The following is a 20580-nucleotide window of genomic DNA, read 5'->3' on the forward strand; positions in this document are numbered from 1 at the left end:
TGGAGTTATCATTGTCATGAACTCGCTGTCTGGAAAAGACATTGGACTGGTTAAGTGAGGCAAACAGTGAAATTTTTAGACAATGTGCTATAGGGCAGAACTCTGGATTAGAACTCTGGGGAACTAATTTTGGCTCTTATGCTTTCAGCTGGTCACCTGGTGTCCAGGCCAAAAGTGAATTTAGAAAGAGAAGTAGTGGGACTAATACAATTGACAAAATTGTGCAGTGCTTTACAATTCATAAAATTCTCTTACAGGCATTATAGTGCTCAAGCCCTACCAGAACATAATGCTAGAGGTCCTTTTCCTCCCTATTTTCAAACGTTTCTAAGACTTTTCATCATTTTCTTATCCCTGTATTCCAAGCTCCTTGTGCATGAAACACACCCTTCTGCTTTCAACTTCCTTGAAGGTGTGGCTCACCTTTCCCCAGGCTCTTTCAGATGCTGTTCCCTTTTCCTTAAAATTCTCATTTGCTGTCCCACCCCCCCCACGCCCAGCAAAGCCCTGCAGATGTCAGCATAAGCCTCACTTTCTTAGGGAGTCCCTCTCTGATCCCCCATACCAGTCTAGATCAATTTCTTTTTCTTTACACTGTGTTCTTTTTCTTTATAACATTTCTCTCACTGCATAATTACACTCTGTAATGTGATCGTTTGATGGATACCTCTTCCTGTTACCTCATGAGAGCAGGAATAATTTTGCACATCATTGTATTTCCAGCACTTAGCATAGTGGCTTGGTGACTACTTGTTGAGTGATTGAATTGTTGATACTTTTGATATCTCTGATAACTAAGCTGCTGCTCATTACTGGTGTCTTTTTATGTGGGCTTGTTTAGCGGTTAAGAAGCAGTGTCAGCAATAAAATAAATATCTGTTACAGTATTTGGTGAGTTAGGAAGTGGTTTCTCAGTGTAGCATTGCCTACAGACACAGTGTGCATACGTCAGTTGTGTCCAACTTTTTGCAGCCCCGTGGACTGTAGCCCACCAGGCTCCTCTGTCCGTGGACTGTAGCCCACCAGGCTCCTCTGTCCGTGGGATTTTCCAGGCAGGAATACTGGGGTGGGTTGTGGTTTTCTGTTCCAGGGGGTCTTCCCTATCTATCCAGGGATTGAACCCACATCTCTTGTCTCCTGAATTGGCAGACAGATTCTTCACCCCTGTGCCACGTGGAAAGTCCACAATACACGAGGGAAACCAGAGAGGAATCCTTTTCTACTCACCTAATGTGTTGATTTATGGTTTTTTATTTTTTTGAGACAAGAAATAGATAATTGTGTCATAAGGTAAACTATATGAAAGTTAGTGAGAACGGAACTCTTTAATAAACAGCATATATATTCATGCCATTTACTTTAACTAGGGGGTTAAGGCACCAGTGTGATTTTCTTGAAAGAGAAAATGCTGGTCTTACTGTATCACAGAGGATCAGAGGACGGAGAAGACTTCGTGAGCTTGCAGAGAGTTGGGAATTCAGTCTCTGTAGACATTAATTTAAAACACTTATCTTTTCAAAGATGAATCATGCAATAGAGTCACTGAAAATCACCTTGTAATTGCTTTACCAACGTTACAAGCGGATTTGTCAGATATATATCAAACTTCTGCTTAAGAGTCTGGTAAATGGAACATTTCTGTTGACTTATTTAATATAATACAGATTTTGCAAATATTACAAAGTTTTTTAAAGAGTCACCCTTTTATTTAATCACTTATTTTTGGATGTTTCTTTTCTGTCCTGTTTACGAACTTTTTGGTATTATTTTTCAATCCAGCACTTTTGATTCCTTGAACTCCTTAGGGTAGCTAAAGAACTGATAGTTTAGAGGAAAAGCTAAATATATCTATATCTTTTTATATATATATATATGTATTATATCATTTATTGCTTTTAGCAGTTGCATTTATTGTGACCTTTAAGTTTTGTTGTCATAAACATGCTTTTCAGAAAGAGGAAAAGCTTTGTGATAACCGCAGTTAATGAGGGCTTCTGGGAAGTTCTAGCGATTGTCTCCAAGGGGTCAAGTGACTCCTGTCTCTGGAACTTCAAGTGGGGAGATTCCATGCTTGTAAGATGGGGAGGCGGGGGAGCCAGCACTGAGACCGGGGTCAGGAACAGGGGCCTCTTGTTCCCAGGTGGCACAGAGGGCAAGGCAGGCGCGCCTGTCACCCGGCCCCCCTTCAGCCTGGGCCCTGAGCACTGGCCCGTGCGTCTCGCTCCCTGAATGTCTCCACATTTTGGGGACTCTCACTTGGGTATTTTTATCCTTGAGTCCTCTTTCTTTTGAGCCACGTGCTCCTTTAGTCCCAAAGCATCCGTGGAGCAGATGCTAGTCCCCGTTAATCAGTACTGCATGGGAGAAACCTGGGAAGGATCCATGTTAAGGCTCATCAGGGCTAGCCTCACACCTGCTGCAGAAGTCCTCTGTCAGAGGTTAGTTTCCTCTTCTCACTTTGTTGCTAGTTATGGGGAACTTAATATAGACTTTTTTCCTCCAGGTATGATTATCATCTTTAATAGGCTCTTCCTTATCTGTTGCTGCAGTTTCTTTTGCCTCAGCCTACTCTGCCTGGGGGCTGAGGTTCTCTTTGTGACTGTCCCACCCTGCCATTCTCCCCCCATAGCCCTTGTGAGGGACAGCTGCTTCCTGCTTTCCATCCTTTCTTCAGGTGTCCTGAGTGCTTGAGTTTAAGCAGCAGGGACTCTGTACTCAAAGGCAAGTCTCCTGGGAACACTCAGCTAGTATAGCCACAGTGATGATGGGAGAGTGGATAGGGGACTTGAAAGCCCAGATTAGGGCATGGGCATAGGACACGCTTAGGGGACAGAAAGAGCAGCTTTCTACCCCAGCATCTGGGGTCTGGGAGCAGAGGGGTGGGAGGGGATTAGGATGGGAAAGGAAGAGACTGGCTCAGATACTCAGGTATCTTTCTGATTACCCACAGGCTCCAAGGAGCCTGTAATCATGACAGTCAGCCTGAGGCAAGGTGCGATTTTTAGGGACAATAAAAATTACCTGCTTCACTGTAATAAGAGGCCTTGAAGTCCATAATGGGAGGGCTTCGCTGGTGGCTGTCAGTGGTAAAGAACTCGTCTGCCAGGGCAGGCAATGTGGGTTCAGTCCCTGAAGGAGGAATTGGCAATCCACTAGATTTATTCTTGCCTGGGAAATCCCATGAGCAGAGAACCCTGGCAGACTATAGTCCATGGGGTTGCAAAGGAGTTGAATGTGACTGAGTGACTAAACAACAACAAAGTCCGTAAAAGGAGGTGAAACCTTTTATTCTAATATTATGGACAAGTAATGCTGAAGATTCTTTGAACTGTTAATGAGTCAGTAGGGAGGAATTTCATGCCAACTATGGAAGAGGCTATCATTCTCTCCTGCTTGGATTAGCGGAACATGTGAGAGAAGGTGTTGAGGCTTGGAAAACGGGGTGAGTGGTATCCAAAGAGCAGAGAGAGAAGTGAGAAGCTGGTGGGCCAGAGAGCAGATCTGAGGCTGCATGGTTTTCCTGGGCCCCTGACGTTTTTTTTTTCATGTTCTTCAATAACTACCTACCTCTGTGTGGCCGGTAGGTCTCCACTGAGAAAGATAGCCGGCTGAGATTGGACGGCTCTCGGGAAGTTAATGCCATCGGGCTTCAGGATGCGTTTCCACTGGTGGTGTTTATTATATGGTGCATCTGACTGTGTAGTGTTTGCTGAACATTTCAGAAATGTCGTTTGTAGCGCCCTCATTGCCTCTCTCATCCCCTGCTCCGTTGCTTCTGAAATAATGCATCCTTTTATTAGATTGATTAGGTGAATAAGCTTAGAATTACTGAAAAACCTTTTACCAAGGTTAAAAGCAGGTGTCTCAAAGTGCATGTCAGTCTTTTGCTGAAAAGATTGCTGATTGGAATATGTTTATCAGTTTAGTCACTCAGTCACGTCTGACTCTTTGCGACCTCATGGACTGCAGCACGCCAGGCCTCCCTGTCCATCACCAGCTCCCAGAGTTTACTTAAACTCGTGTCCATTGAGTCAGTGATGCCATCCAATCATCTCGTCCCCTTCTCCTCCCGCCCTCCATTTTTCCCAGCTTCAGGGTCTTTTCCAATGAGTCAGCTCTTCACATCAGGTGGCCGAAATATTGGAGTTTCAGTTTCAACATCAGTCCTTCCAGTGAATACTCAGGACTGATGTCCTTTAGGATGGACTGGTTGGATCTCCTTGCAGTCCAAGGGACTCGTCAAGAGTCTTCTCCAACACCACAGTTCAAAATCATCAATTTTCGGTGCTCAGCTTTCTTTATGGTCCAACTCTCATATCCATACACGACTACAGGAAAAACCTTAGCTTTGACTAGATGGACCTTTGTTAGCAAAGTAATGTCTCTGCTTTTTAATATGCTGTCTAGGCTGGTCATAACTTTTCTTCCAAGGAGTAAGCGTCTCTTAATTTCATGGCTGCAATCACCATCTGCAGTGATTTTGGAGCCCCCCCCCCCCCCCCCGCCAAATAGTCTTTCACTGTTTCCATTGTTTCCGCATCTATCTATGCCATGAAGTGATCGGCCCAGTTGCCATGATCTTATTAGTTTTCTGAATGTTGAGCTTTAAGCCAACTTTTTCACTCTCCTCTTTGACTTTCATCAAGAGGCTCTTTAGTTCCTCTTTGCTTTCTGCCGTAAGGGTGGTGGTACCTGCATATCTGAGGTTATTGATATTTCTCCCGGCAATCTTGGTTCCAGCTTGTGCTTTATCCCGCCTAGCGTTTCCCATGATGTACTCTATAATATACAGCCTTGACGTACCCCTTTCCCTATTTGGAACCAGTCTGTTGTTCCATGTCCACTTCTAACAGTTGCTTCCTGACCTGCGTACAGATTTCTCAGGAAGCAGATCAGGTGGTCTGGTATTCCCATCTCTAATTTTCCACAGTTTGTTGTGATCCACACAGTCAAAGGCTTTTACAGCACAGATTTATTTATTTATTTATTTAATTTTATTTATTTATTTATTTTTACAATACAGATTTTTTAAAACTTAAAAAACTTTTTAAGAATTTGTTATTTTTGGCTGCACTGAGTCTTTGTTACTGTGCGTGGGCTTCCTCTAATGGCAGCAAGGTGGGAGCTACTCTCTGGGGTGTGTGGCCTTCTCCTTGCAGCAGCTTCTCTTGCTGGGGAGCGCGGGCTGTAGGCGCACAGGCTTCAGTAGTTGCAGCTACCAGGCACTAGAGTGCTGGCTCAGTAGTTGGGGCACTTGGCTTAGTTGCCGCGCAGCATGTGGGATCTTCCCATGCTCGGGATCGAACCCATGTCCGCTGCACCAGCAGGCAGATTCTCAACATTGGCTGTCAGGGAAGTCCTGAATTTATAATGTGTCTCTTTTCGGGAGAGATAAAAGATAGTTTTTTAAAGTAGGAAAATTTTCAAGTGAAGAGAAGATAGCATTGCATCAAAAGGTACATATGGATCTTCCTTGATTTATGATGGGGTAATTCATAAGTTGAAAGTAAACATAAAAATGTGCTTGATACACCTAACCTGCCAGAGATCGAACCTTAGCCTTGTTTACCTTAAATATGCTCAGAACACCGACATTAGCCTGCAGTTGGGCAAAATCATGTGATGTAAGTCTATTTTATGATTACTGAATATCTTCAGTAATTTATTGACTACTATATTGAAAGTAAGAAACAGAATAATTGTAACAGTTTAATTGTTTAACTGTAACAGTAATAATTGTAACAGTAGATCATGTGACTGACTGGGAGGTAGCCACTGCCTGGCATCATGAGAGGATCATGACTGTATACTGCTAGCCTGAGAAGACTTCAAAATTCAAAAATCAGTTCAAAATTCAAAAATTGAAGTGCAGTTTCTACTGAATGCATATCCCTTTCACACCATGGTAAAGTTGGAAAATCATAAGTTATACCGCCTTCAGCTGGGGACGTTCCGTGCAGGAGTGCTCAGAGGAACGCCAGTCATTAGAGCTCCAAACTAGAAACGATCTCAGTGCTCCTCAGCTGTAGAGTGGGTAGGTGAATAGCGCCACAGGCGTGAGCTGGGATACTGCACATGCCTGAAGGTGCGCATGGCCATCACAGCAGTGAGCAGCAGAAGCCAGACACAGGAGACCTACACTAGCACACAGCTCTAACCCTAATCCTGAGAGCGGAGGTCAGGACCGCAGGGAAGTGAGTGGCCCTGAGGGCTGTGGGGGAGGGGCCTTGGAGGAGCCCGCTGTGCTGTTTTCCGAGGGGAGTGCGGGGTGTGTGTGTTCACTGAGTGAAGATGTGCGGAGCTGTTCCATTATGATTTGTGTGCACTTTTGTATCTGCATGTTATGCCTCAGTAGAAAAATTTTTACTTTAAAGACTGTAAAATTACCCTCACTATTTTAATCAGTATGATTATTATGTCGGTAAAATTTATAAGGGGAAATGTGTTCAGGTTCCAAAGGAACTGGCCTGTTGCTGTCTGGGTGGAGCTAGGTCAGAATTTCTGTGAGTAACACTGAAACATCAGTCACATGTTTAGGAATTAGCGGTTGTGTAAATAAGTTACTAAAGATCTAGCATATTGATGTAAACCGTTTGTTCCTTTGGATGATTAGCTGGTCTCCTGTCACTCTTGATAATTCTCTTCTGTTGACTTCGTTTTTCAGGAAACCATTTTGAAGGGCAGTCTGGTGCAGAGGGAAGGTTGCGGTTTTAGAGTCAGAGAATCCTGAGTTAGAACCCCAGGTACACTTTTTCCAACTGGGTGGCTTAGGACAAGTGGATTAAACTTCTGAGTCTCCTTTTTTTCCCCCCTGTGTGCATTGGTGGAGCTAATAATGTTGCACCTACTCAGAAGGTATGGATTTAAGGATTGAAAGCTGCCTACTGTGACTTCACTTTCATGCATTAGAGAAGGCAATGGCAACCCACTCCAGTGTTCTTGCCTGGAGAATCCCAGGGACAGCGGAGCCTGGTGGGCTGCCGTCTATGGGGTCGCGCAGAGTTGGACACGACTGAAGCGACTTAGCAGCAGCAGCAGTGATGTCAGGCACATTGTAGGTGCTCCACAAAGCTGTCCTGCTTTCCTTCCAGTTCTCACTGGGTGACACTAATGGAAACAAGGAGTGTGCATTTAGTCCATGCACTTGGGCCCTTGGTAAACTGAGAGCCCCCGTGGGGTGGGCAATGTGCAGTGGAGTCTCAGGACAGGTCTCCACACGGTGACCTGGAGCACTGCTCTGGTCTCGGGGACTGCACAGAGCTGAGACCTGCTCCTCTTCCCCACAGTCCCTGCTCAGCCGCCTGCCCGGCCCCACGCACCGCCACTGCCCTTTCCTGGAGCCCAGCCCTGTAACAGGGAGAAGCAAGTTTCCTGTGGGCACAGGAGCTCACCTGACCCCAGAGCCAAGTCATCTCTGAGTCTCCTCCTGACGACAGGGTGTGCACCGCAGCCTGCCCTGCTGGTGTCCTCGTGAGCATCTTTCGTGTTGGTGGGCGCTCACTACATCTGCCACCGGATTTCTGTTTCCTGCTTTCAGAAATCTGTGATTTCACGTCTTGATCTATGATTTCAAGTCTTGAGCTGTGTATTTCTCATTTTTTAAGTTCTCAGGTTTTTTATATTTATGTTTCTGTTTTTATTTTCTCATGAGCACAGAGAGACTTCTGACAGTCGTAGCATAATAAAACTTACACTGAATACCTTGTTCCCTGTCAAGAAGTTCTCTTGTCGTTTACTCACTAAGTTGTGTCCGACTCTTGCGACCCCAGGGACTGTAGCCCATCAGGCTCCTCTGCCCCTGAGATTTCCGAGGCAAGAAATTCTATACGCAGTAGTATTTTACAAACAGTTGTTGGTGTTTGTTTATTTTTAAATATTTGTGAGATTTATCCTAATTCAGCCCTTTGATTTCTCAGTTGTGCAGTTTAATAGAGTGAATTATAAATACTGTATGAGTATATAATACGTATGTAGTTAAATTTCATGTGGCTCTTATGTCAAAATGAGGGACCTGATTCTGATTATCATATGTATTATACCGTTTGTTGTTGCTTTCACATGACTTTGAAATTTGTGCTAGCAGTAGCGCCCATGCAGTGCGTGCCCGCTGTGTGCCCGGCACAGTGTGAGGCCCTTTGTATGTGTATCAAGGGCTCTTCTTCCTGATAATCTCATGCAGTCCGGCATCAGAGAGATCAGCTTAGAAGCCTGCCAGGGCCTCTGAACCCAGTATATTTGTTTAGATGAGGAAATATCAAGGCAGTAGATCTTTAAATGTTATGTAATTTGGGGCCACATAATATATAAACAAGGATGATGTGAATCAGGTCTTTGTGAAGGGGAAGGCAGGCTCACCCATTCCTACCAGCGAAGACAGAGTTTCCTTGTCCCACGACTTGTTTATTGTCATTTGAGACCTTGGCCTCTCAGCTGCCCCTGTGGAGAGCACGGCCGGGCTCTTCTCCAGCTCCCTGGGATTCAGGTGTCCCCAGGCTGAGCCCCGCTTTCACTGCAGTGGGGTCTGTAGCCCCCTGCTGAAACCAAAGACACGCTGGTTGCAAAGTTTGGTCAGCTGGAGGCTTTTTGTAAATCTGGGGGAGTTGATTAAAGTCACCATTGTGTCCTCTTTGTTGCTAAGAGTGATACTGATCTTGTATTTGAAGGAGTTTATGTTCTAAGACCTCCTGCCACGTACGGCCAAGCAGTAGTGTTTTCCTTCTGCCGTCCAGCGGTCTGTGTGGTGGTGTTCCTATGCTGTGCCCTGCGGTCCCCGTGTGCGGTACAGGAAGGCCTCGCTCGTTCCGGTTCAGGCTCTGTATCCCTCGTCTTTGTTGCCACCACTTGCTAACTGGCCTTGCGCAGACCGTCCTTCTCTGTCACCTCCTCACTGTCCCCGGAAGGATTCGTTTTGAAGAGCCACTGCATCTCCCTGCCGCACTCTGGTGGTTCTCGTCCTCGGCGTCCGCCTCCCTCTTTCCTTGGCCGCTCAGCAGTCTCCCCAGGTCGCTGCTGGTCCTCACTGCGCGGTTCCCCTGCGGCCTGCCGGTCCTTTGAGCTCTGCTTAGAACTCTCCCACCGCCCTCAGTGCGTCTGCTCGGTCCCGCTTCCCTTCAGGACCAGTCGTCTTGCCTTCTCTCTCCTGCCACACTGTCGTTGCTTCTGCCTTCAGACTGTAGCGTCGACCCTGCTCAGCTCTTCCTGGTTTCCTTCAGAAGTTCTTCAAGGACAAGGGCGTTCTCCTTTCCTCCTCTTCTTGTTACTCATGCTCAGCAGTCAGCTTGTTGCCTAGTTATTTTAAAAGGATGGATGATAGTTGAACTTGTTTAGTTTAAAACCACCATAGGAAAGTATTCTGTAGTAGGTTGGTTTTGTTGTTGTTTGACTTAGGGTACGTGGTTTTATGCTCTCTGATTAATTAGGAAAGGGGGGTGCGGTGCTCAGGGTTAGAAGCCGAGTGGCTGAGCGCCAGCCTGTGAAGCCTCGCGCTTCTGAACCAGGGCTGCGGTAGCGTCCTGCCCACGGTGCTGGCGCCTGCAGGGCCGGGGCGCCCTGAGCACGCAGCAAGCGGCAGTTACTTCTGCATGACGCTGCTTTGCTCTGCCAGCAAGCTTGTTTCCAAGGGCTCTGTCTAGTTTGTAGTGTCTAAACAGTAGGGTTTTTCTGTTTTGTTTTTCAGATTTCAAGTGCAGAATTATGTTGTACTAGTGAATATGGCTTTTCAAACTACATGTGGACATAACCCACTGTTCCCCAGAGCTGCTGTTTCTTGAAAGACACCCCCTAGTTGATAACCATCTCCCAATACCCTTTCCAAGGCTTCGCCCTCCCCTGTGTCCCAGGGGCCGCCTGTGGCTGGGGTAGCCAGTAAAGCAAGCTCTGAGATGTGCCTGGCCCGCTGACGTTATCTTTTTCCTGGGGCGTGTGAGTTAAAGGTCCCCCTCACTCGCTGACGTCACTAGAGGACGCTGTTTGGCCTCTTTGCTGCTGCACTGTGAGGCCCGCAGGAGGCGGCCTCCGTCTGCTTTGGTTTATACCTGAGGATAACACATGGTGTGCAGCGTAACATGTTTTTTCAAACATGATGAAATGGAATATATTTTTAAAAATTTCTCTCTCTCCTACCTGGTCTCACTGGATTTAAACCAGTGTTGAGAGCACTTTTCATAGTTTCAGTCTCTGGTATTCTCTTTGTATCTGCTTGCTTTTCCAGAGGTACACATTCCTCCTGGTTCATTTGTAAGCACTTCCTAAGCTGCTGTTGGTGATGCCTATGGCACCTTTGATGGCAGAAAACTGACAGATCAAGAATTATAAGACATCGAGTATTGGGGTGGCCAAAAACTTTATTCCGGTTTTCCCACAGCGCCTTATGGGAAAAACTCGAACGAACTTTTTGGTCAATCCCATATATAAAGAAAGGTGGTTGTTCTGGGTATTAAGTGTTTGCTATAGACCAAGAGGTTGGTGTGGAAGGGAGAGCAAGGTGGCGGGGGGGGGGGTGGCGGGGAGGGGGGCACTTGCCCCAACAGAGAGCTAGCCTGAACTGTGAAGGGGTAGTATCAGATGAGGAGTAGACAGAGGAAGGTAGGGCAGCAGTGCCGTAGAACAGAGAACCTAGAATCACATCCTCACAGGGAAGCTCGAGATGTGGCCCAAGTGTCAGTGCAGACTAATGGGGAAAGCTTAGATTGTTCCATAAATGGGGTTGGAAATTGATTATCCGTATTTGAGGGAAATGCACTGGGCCCTTCGTCTACCTCTGACTCAAGAGTTACTTTGCAGATGGATTGAGGACTTAAATGTGAGAGACTTAAACATTTTAAAATTAGGCTTGTGACTTTGGGGTATGACAGAATTTTCATAAGTACTAACTGTAAAGAAAAAAATTCAGCCTTATGAAACTTAAGAACTTCCGTTCATTGAAAGACACCATAAAGAAAGTAAGCAGATGAACTGCAGAGTAGAAGATATTTAACATTTATATAATCAACAAAGGATTAATATGCAGAATGTTTAGCTTTTCTAAACTTAACAGCTAACTGCTACTTCCCTGAGACCTAATGTCTGTAATCACCAGTCATTAGCAGTATCTTGGGACCCCCGAGCCGTATCTGAGGTTGATTAGTCCTGCAAATTTAGTGTTCAAGTGAGTCACTACAGAAAGGTTTCTGAGTTACTGTCTATCAGACATTCACCTATAAAATCCTTTTCACCTCATATCCTAGAGGTTCAAGCACCTCTTTTAGGGAAACCTGGTAGAAAGATATGCCTTTCTAATACTTTGTTATTTCTCTACTCTAATACTCAATGATATTGCCCTAATACTATTTTTTTAATACTCAAGTTCATGTATTTCTTGCATCAAAATGCAGTTGACAGCAGCAGAAATGCTAGTAACACTAGCTAGTAACACAGCTAGTAACTGTGTTACAGTCAGAGCTGCATATCTGGATTTATTTCTTGATGTAGTGTATCTATTTTGATTTTATTTCTTAATGTAGTGTATCTGTTTGCTATCTTTATCCATTTGATTCCTTAGAGTGCTTATGGTTTTAAGGAAAAAAGATTAGAGGTCTAGACTTTTCACATGCAGCAGTTATGTTCTTATCAAGTTGATTTCTGGTACGGAGGAAGTCATTCTTTTTTCCTCTGTCTCTTATTAGTTGGAACCAGACTAAGTAGGGGAAGAGACAAGAGTGTTTCTCAAAGCTTTTTCTTGTAAAACAAAGAGGAGTAAACAAATGTTAAAAGTCTTGGCTACTTATTAAAAGAATAAATGATCGGAAACACTTCCTCCCTTGTCTTGGACCTGATCTTGTTCTATGAAGATCATCCACTGACACTGGTGACCTGGGGTCATTGTCAAGGTCGGTGTAATGCCTGCTCTTACAGGACAAGTGATCCTTGAAGTCTCGGGCCATTCTTCTCTTATTTGTCTGTCATGGTTTCATTCTTCCATCTCTCTCCCATTTTGGTAATAAAATAATCTGAAGGGGAATTAGTGATAATAGAAGTGGCGACTGTCTAACAGTGGATAGAATATAGAAGGTTACCAGAGTAAAAAAGTTCTACAGACAGCAGTGCTTAAAATGACACTTTAGGTGCTCGCTTCGGCAGCACATATACTAAAATTGGAACGACACAGGATTAGCATGGCCCCTGCGCAAGGATGACACGCAAATTCGTGAAGCGTTCCATATTTTTTAGCATTGAAACAAGTATACTATCAAGGGTGAAGCAGATCACCAGCCCAGGTTGGATGCATGAGACAAGTGCTCAGGGCTGGTGCACTGGGAAGACCCAGAGGGATCGGATGGGGAGGGAGGGGGGATCAGGGTGGGGAACACATGTAAATCCATGGCTGATTCATGTCAATGTATGGCAAAAACCACTACAATATTGTAAAGTAATTAGCCTCCAACTAATAAAAATAAATGAAAAATAAATAAAAACTATTTTTAAAAAGTCTCAAAAAAAATGACACTTTAGGTGAGAACTATAGGAAGGTGTTCTGTAAAGTTGCATTGCAGAATATTCAGTGACTGAGGAGTGGCCAGGCATGTGGACTGTATGTGCATTTGGTCTACTGCACACTTGATGGGACCATATAGGTTTTATGTGTGAATGCTGAGAATAAGTCACACAAGAGCTTTAAATTCCTATTAACCATGGATCTGTGCAGTCACTAATGAAGTCTGCCTTGTCCAGAAAGTGGAGTCCCCTTCTCCTGGGTTCACTGTGGCAGAGTTACTGGAAAGGGTCTAGGGACCACTCAGGGTTTCCTTGATGGCCTAGAAGGCAAAGAATCCACCTGCAGGGCAGGAGGTCCCCTGGAGAAGGGGATGGCTGCTCACTGCAGCATTCTGGCCTGGAGAATCCCACGGACAGAGGAGCCTGGCGGGCTACAGTCCGCGAGTCACAGAGTCGGAGAGGACTGAGTGACCGACACTTAGAGACCCCTCAGGGGAGCGTCGTCATGTGACCTGCAGAGACCAGGGCTCAGTTTCATCAGGCGCCTGCGCTCAAGTGCTCCTGACCCAGGAGACTAGCACTGCGTTGGGCCTTTAGATGATCTCCCTCAATTTTGAGGCAAATGATGGCATAATTTTTCTAGTAACATAAAGATGAATTATTTGTGTTTCTAATTTAATGAGGACTTAAAAATATAAATTGATAAATTTGGGGGTACCAGGTTCTTAGCCAGCTTTAGTAATGTCTCCTTACTTCTTTTGTTAATGTTTGCTTTTTAACTCATGAGTGAGGTGTGTTAGCACCTGGCAGGGCTTTGCTCCTTGCTTGGTCACTGGTAATGGAAGCATAGTTGCTGACAGCAGTCTAGTGCTCTGTCTGGAAGTCAACCTTAACAGCTTTCTCAGAGAGCCACCTTTGCATTTAGCACACTGTGACATGGGGCCATCCAGAAAGATGGTGGTTCCCACCTGCCTGGGAGGTGAACCAGGCTGCTACAACCCAAGAGACCTGGTAAGGTTCCAGATTCATCTTTGTGTTTACCAGGGGGAGTCTTGTCCCCAAACTGAAGCGTTTCTGCTAGTTAGTGTTGGTCCCTGTGGTCTGAGGACAAAATCTGCGCCAGACAGTACCAAAGGAGGATTTTGATTACTGATGTTTTTCAAGGAGGCTGGTTTCTGCCCACCTGATGGAAGTCGCTGCATCTTTCCAAACAGGTTCTCTAATGGTCTTGCTTCACCATGGCTACAAATGCGGAGGGGCTGGTGCAGCACAGAGTGGGGACCCGGCAGGTGGCTGAGGTGAGTGACGGCGGCTGGCTCACCAGCCGGCACGCTTGCCCTTAGAGCAGAAGTGCGTCAGTGCGCGCCGCCCTGTAACACGCTGCCGGTGGGGTCAGCATGCCCTCCAGTCCAGAGCAGGATGCTGCCCCTGGAGCCGGGTTAAAACCACAGGAACATCGACTCCTCAGCTTCCTTTGCATGAATAGGGTGGCCTAGCTGCATATGATAAGGTGACTTTAAAGATTTTACCTTGAACAAAAACTCAGAGTTTGGTGCTTGTCAGGCTTGTGAAAGTATAGTTTCAAGTCCCAGGCTCTTAGTTTCTTGCACATTTGATACTCTTAATACCGTGTGTGGCAGGGAGTGGATTCTGTGCAGTCCACAGTCATTGTTGACCTTCTTCCCTGTCCTCGGTGTTTTGCTAAGTGGCTCAGTGGTAATGAATCCGCCTGCCAGTGCAGGAGACTCGGGTTTCATCCCTGGGTCGGGAAGATCCCTGAGGAAGGAAAGGACAACCCACTCCAGTATTCTTGCCTGGGAAATGGCATGGACAGAGGAGCATGGTGAGCTACAGGCCATGGGGTCGCAAAGAGTCGGAGACGACTTAGCAACTAAACAACAAGAAATGTGGAGGTGAATAAGCCATTAGTCTTACCTTTAGTGTTCTTGGGGTCTCGTTAAGGAGTAATTATAAAACGGTGAGACATAGAACTCCACGTGTGGAGGGTACTCCTGGAGGTCCTCTTGCACTGCAAGAAGAGGCAGGGCTGGAACCTGACAGGTGCTGAGCGGTGCTTCTTAAGTCAGAAACCCGTGCAAAGACAGGGCGGAGACCTGAAGTCCCTTGCTCTGGGCACGCAGCTCGAGGTGTCCAGGAGGGAAGTGGTAGGGCCAGACTGTCTCACTCTGGACCATCCCTGCACAAGGGCTTCAGTCCTCAGCACCCTTCTGAGGTCGATACGATCTCTGAAAGTGAAGGTGAGGAAAGCAAGGCTCAGAGAAGTAACCGGCATGGGCACACTGACCCTGTTGCGTTTCACTTCTTCCAAAGCTCCTCGTGTAAACCATGCTTCGTGCTGCAAATAGGAGTCATTGGAAGGATTCAGAGTTGTATTTGAGCCACTAATCATATTCCTAGAGTGAAGCAGCAGGTTTGCCGAAGAATGGACATTTATAAAGGAAGGATTTTTTAAAATAAAAATTAAGTACACACATACATGCCAGCTTAAATCAGTAAAAATGGTGAGCAGATTTTTCAGATTTTCGATAAACCATTAATTTTAAGGCAACAGTATAATCATCCCTTTCACCCAGCAAATCATCAGGTCAGTTCAGTCGCTCAGTCGTGTCCGACTCTTTGTAACCCCATGGACTGCAGCACACCAGGCTTCCCTGTCCATCACCCACTCTCGGAACTTGCTCAGACTCATGTCCATCGAGTCAGTGATGCCATCCAACCATCTCATCCTCTGTCACCCCCTTCTCCTCCTGCCTTCAGTCTTTCCCAGCATCAGGGTCTTTTCTAATGAGTTGGCTTTTACGTCAGGTGGCCAAAGTATTGGAGCTTCAGCAAATCATGATTAAATCATGTCCTTTAACCATCAACAAATCATGGTTAGTGTTAACTGAAGATGAAAGCATATAAATTTCACAGATTTTTAATATTATATTTTTTAAAGAGCTACAGAGCTGTGAAAATATCAGGGTTAAAATGCTTGTGTTTATTTGTTGCATTAGTTTGTGATAGGAAGTTATTTTGAAAATCATTGTTGACTTTTCACATATTTAGGGTTATTTTGCATTTAATACAGTTTCCAGCTGACACAGACTTGGAGACTAGTATATGGATCACTGCCTTAAGATGGGAAGAGGTTAGTTACCTATAGTACTCACCTATAGTAACTTATAGGGTAGTATAAGTTTTGTGTATGTATTCTGAAATTTTCTGTCAGGCGCCTTATTTCCATGAGGAAATGGAATTTCATGTATTAATTTAGTGCAACTATTGATACCCATGGAAAACAGTACATTTTGTGGAGACTTCCACAATAATAGGAGGCATAATTAATTTGAAGAACAAAAGCAGTCTTCCTATTTAAAATATTCCCTATATTTCCATGATGATTTTGAAATTTTAAGCTTAATGACTTAAACTATTAACACACGGTAACTGTATAACATTAGGTCAGCCACATGTGTAAGAGAAGCTGCAGGTCATCATTTTGTTGCTAAACAGTACCTGGGTGGGAATAAATTTCTTTAGTTTGGGGTTAATAGCAGTCAGTGTGGGATAGTTGTTTATTCATTGAGCAGACGATGAAGGGACCCCTTCCCTGGCTGTTTGCCAGAAGCCCACGCCGGGGAGTAACAGGCCTGGGGATCTGCTCCCCAGAGCTCTGTTGTAGGGATGAGGCATGAGACAGGCTGCCCTAGAGGGTAGGCTCTCCAGGGATCAGGAAGATGCGGGTTTAAGTCCAGGCCCTACCACTTGCCGGCTGTGACTGCCGTGTGCCTCAGTTCCCTCATCCAGGAGATGGGAGGAGGAGTAGCGCCTATTATTTGGTGGGATTGTTGTGAGAAGTCACTGAAATAAAAACGTGTAGGCAGCTTTAGCAGGTCCCTCCCTAGGGGCTCAGATGGTAAAGAAGCAGCCTAAAATGTGGGAGACCCAGGTTCGATCCCTTTGTTGAAAAGATTTCCTGGAGAAGGGAATGGCAACCCACTCCAGTATTCTTGCCTGGAGAATTTCGATTTCATGGACAAAAGAACCCGGTGGGCTCCAGTCTGTGGGATCCCAAAGAATTGGACACAACTGAGCAACTAACAGTTTCTTCTTTCTTTTCTTGCTGTTGCCATATGAATGAGATACAGCAACATAGTCACTTGTGTAAATGATTTTTTCCCCAAGTCCTCAGAACAATCTTTTTTTGCTATAGACCAGAGAAATCACATTACCAAAATAAACTAGGAAAGATGGATCATACAGAATAACAACTTTGGTGTACTATAATGTATTCAGGTTTTTTCAGTTATTCAGAGAGTTTAATACAGTGGTCAGGAGTAGAGACTCTGGAACGATTGCCTGGTTTAAATCCTGGCCCTGCTGCTTGCATACTGTGTGACCTGTTTTTTTGAAATTGTTTATGAAGAATTGCTGATTCTTCTTTAAAGGTCTGGTAGAATTCAGCATTGAAACCATGTGGGCTTGGGGGTTTTTTTGCAGGTAGTTTTTTAGTTCCTCATTTAGTCTTGTCACTAGTTACAGGTCTATTCATATTGTCTTTTTCTCTTGAGTCAGTTTTAGGAGTTTGTGTCTTTTTGAGGGGAAAAAAAGGTTGGTTAATACGTATTGGAGAGGATGTGGAGAGATTGGAAACCTGTTATTGGTCATAATATAAAATAGTTCAGCCACTTTGGAAAACAACTTGGCAGTCCTTCAAAAAGTTAAACATGAAGTTACCATATGACCCAGCAATTCCATTCCAAGCTGTATACCCAGAAGAAATGAAAACATAAAAACTTGTTCACCAGTATTTATAGTAGTAGTATTCAAAATAGGCAAAAGGTAGAAGTAGTTAAATGTTCAACAGCTGATAAATAACAAAATGTGGTATATCTGGACCATAGAATATTATTGAACTATAAAAAGGAATGAATTACTGATACATGCCATAGCATTGATGAACCTTGACATTATACTAAGTGAAAGAACCTAGTCACAAAAGACAGCATATTATTCCATTCACATGAAATGTCCAAAACAGGGAACTCTGTAGAGATAGAAAGTAGATTATAGTGGTTGCCTCGGTCTGGATATTGGAACTGATGATTCCTTTTTGAGGTGTTGAGATTTTTCTGAAATCTACTGTGGTGAAAGGTTGCACATATCTGTGTATATACTAAAAACCTTTGACTTGTACTCTTCAAATGGGTAGAGTGTATGGTAGGTGAATTATATCTTAATAAAAACTTTTTTAAAAAATAACCCATAACAATAACCAGATGCTACTACTGAAGTTAGGGGGTATTTTCCAAAATAAACGAAAAGAAAAAAACCTAGAAACTAAAAGGATTTGTGACTTCTGCTTTCTAATTAGAATTATATACTTTCCAAAACAGTAAAACTTGATGACATATGAATTAAAAGCAATAGTGTATACAGTTTGATTCCAGTTTTGTAAGGTATTTATAGTTAACATGTATCTGTCACTATATAATATAGTGTGCTTGGTATTATGCTTCAGTTCATCACCTCATTTAATACTTTGGTTAATACTATAAGGGAAACATTACTTTCCCCACTTTTTAAATAAGAGGAAACTAAGAGGTAGAGAGATTGCTTTGCCATATGTGAGTAACTTCAGAGCTGACTTTTATATGTATGGCACAGTAGGTTCATATTTTATTCTATGAAAAACATTTTTTTCTCAGTTTTATTGAGATACAGTTTATATACAGTACTGTTACATACAGCTGTACATTAAAAAGCAGAGACATTACTTTGCCAACAAAGTCCGTCTAGTCAAAGCTATGGTTTTTCCAGTAGTCATGTATGGATGTGAGAGCTGAACTGTAAAGAAAGCTGAGTGCAGAAGAATTGATGCTTTTGAACTGCGGTGTTGGAAAAGACTCTTGAGAGTCCCTTGGAGACTCCAACCAGTCAATCCTAAAGGAAATCAGTTCTGAATATTCATTGGAAGGACTGATGCTGAAGCTGAAACTCCAGTGCTTTGGCCACCTGATGTGAAAAGCTGACTCACTAGAGAAGACCTTGCTGCTGGGAAAGATTGAAGGCGGGAGGAGAAGTGGGTGACAGAGGATGAGATGATTGGATGGCATCACTGACTGAATGGACATGAGTTTGAGCAAGTTCTGGTAGTCAGTGATGGACAGGGAGGCCTGGTGTGCTGCAGTCCATGGGGTCGTAGGCAGTTGGACACGACTGAGCAACTGAACTGACCTGAAGCTGTGAGGTGTGCAGCATAATGATTTGACGCATACACATCCTGAAATGATTAGCACAGTAAGGTTAGTGATCATCCATCATCTTATATAGATACAAACTAAAAGAAAAAGAAAATAAGTATTTTTTCCCCATGATGAGAACTCTTAGGTTTTATTTAGTCTTGTTAACAACTACCATATGTAACATTCAGCAGTGTTACCTATGTTAGTCATGTTCTGAGTTACATTCCCAGCGTGCATTTACCTTAGAGCCGGAAGTTTGTCCCTTCTGACCACCTTGCTCCAGCTCCCCTTCCCTCCACCTCTGATACCCACAGATCTGATCTCTGTGTGCGTGTGTGTGTTTTGAGCTGTAGATGACCCACAGCACCATGTTCCTAGTGCACAACGTCGTGATTCAGTATTTCTATATGTACATTACAAAGTGATCCCCACAGTGACTTCATTTTTAAAATACCCTAAATGCTAAAAGCATTTTTAGTTTTCTTGAATATGGGCAATTTTCTTTATACCTTCATTTTCCAAATTTTAATTGTAACGCTTTGTAAAGTCAGTAACTCTTACTTAAAGGAATTAAAGCTATTCTTTCGTGGTCACAGAGTGTCAGAGCCATGGCTAGATCCAGGCTTCTTCTAAATGTGTGTGCTATAGAATTGACTATGACATTTGATAAAGAACATGGGTTAATTTTTTTAAAGGGGATAGTTGGCAGTTGAGAGTTTGTAGCTGAAACAGTGGGAGGCTGAATCATATGTAACAGTAGCATTCGTTTTACTTTTCATATCTTTGAAATGGAAGACCCTGTCACCACTGAGAAAGTAGCCAAATTCTTATGACCCTGTTCCTCCTTTGATCGTCAGGATTTGCATCACTGTTGCCGAAAGCGTCACACCTAAGGGAGTGTTTAAAACCTAGGGCACTGCCTGTGCTTGGAAAAACTCATCATTGGCAAGACTGCATCCTGAAGTGGGAGAAAGCAAACTCATTCCTGAAAAGACACGACGTGTTACACTTTATTATTCTGCCCACATACACACTAGCATTTAAGTTTTCATTTTCTTGTAGTATGTATACATCCATTTTCTTGTAGTATGTATACGTTGATTTAAATGTTGGCCAATTTTTTTGTTTGGCTTGAAACAGAACAGGAAGCTTCTGAGCCACCCCCACCCTTTCCTTAACCTCAAGTCTCTAAATTTGATTTCTTCTGGTATTTGACTCCTTATTCTAAAAGTATCTTTACCTTGCCTTTTTTTTTTTTTTTAATTTTTAAATCAGTGTTAGACTGCCCTTTTTTGGGAGAAAGGTATTTTTTTAAATTGTGGTAAAATTTAAAATTATAACCATTTTAAGTATACTGCTCTGTGACATTGATTACATTATTATATAACCATTACCACTACCTATCTTCAGAACTTTTCACCTGTCCAAACTGAAACTCTGTACCCCCCACCCTTTTTTAAACTCTGTACCCTTTAAACGCTTAATAACTATTCTCTCCTTCCTTCTACCCTGGCAGTATTTTATTCTTTTTGATGCTGTTGTAAATGGAATTATATACTTAATTTTTTTTTTTTTGAGCATCATTGTTAATTGTGTAGAAGTGCAGCTGATTCTTATGTGTTGATTCTATATCCTGCAACTTAGCTGAATTTGTTTATTTTACCAGATGTGTGTGTATGTGAGAGGGAGAGACCGAGGGTTTTTTGTGTGGAAGATCACGTCATCTATGTACTTGCTCCCTCAGTCATGTCCAACTCTCTGCGACCTCAGGGACTGTAGCCTGCGAGGCTCCACTGTCCATGGGGATTCTCCAGGCAAGAGTACTGGAGTGGGCTGCCATGCCTTCCTCCAGGGGGTCTTC

The 20580-nt window shown here is 43.9% G+C and overlaps 1 protein-coding gene and 1 non-coding gene across 6 annotated transcripts in view; both read left to right on the plus strand.

Moving 5' to 3' along the window:
• NR2C2 (nuclear receptor subfamily 2 group C member 2) overlaps nucleotides 1-20580 on the plus strand; it is a 108723-nt gene that overhangs the window by 2458 nt on the left and 85685 nt on the right. For 2 of the 5 annotated variants that reach the window (XR_006264484.1, XM_043442616.1), the window contains exon 2: nucleotides 13686-13769. The exons of the other annotated variants lie outside the window; for them this stretch is intronic. Coding sequence is in view for 1 of the 2 variants with exons in the window: in XM_043442616.1 (XP_043298551.1) it covers nucleotides 13710-13769 (60 nt within the window). In the remaining variant the exon portion in view is untranslated. The remainder of the gene's footprint in view (nucleotides 1-13685; nucleotides 13770-20580) is intronic. 5 annotated transcript variants of the gene reach the window in all.
• Nucleotides 12102-12204, plus strand: LOC122425278. Its single transcript, XR_006264813.1, has one exon. It is a non-coding gene; the product is annotated as a U6 spliceosomal RNA (small nuclear RNA).

Source organism: Cervus canadensis, chromosome 22, assembly GCF_019320065.1.
Source record: "Cervus canadensis isolate Bull #8, Minnesota chromosome 22, ASM1932006v1, whole genome shotgun sequence".
In the NCBI taxonomy this organism is placed as follows: domain Eukaryota; kingdom Metazoa; phylum Chordata; class Mammalia; order Artiodactyla; family Cervidae; genus Cervus; species Cervus canadensis.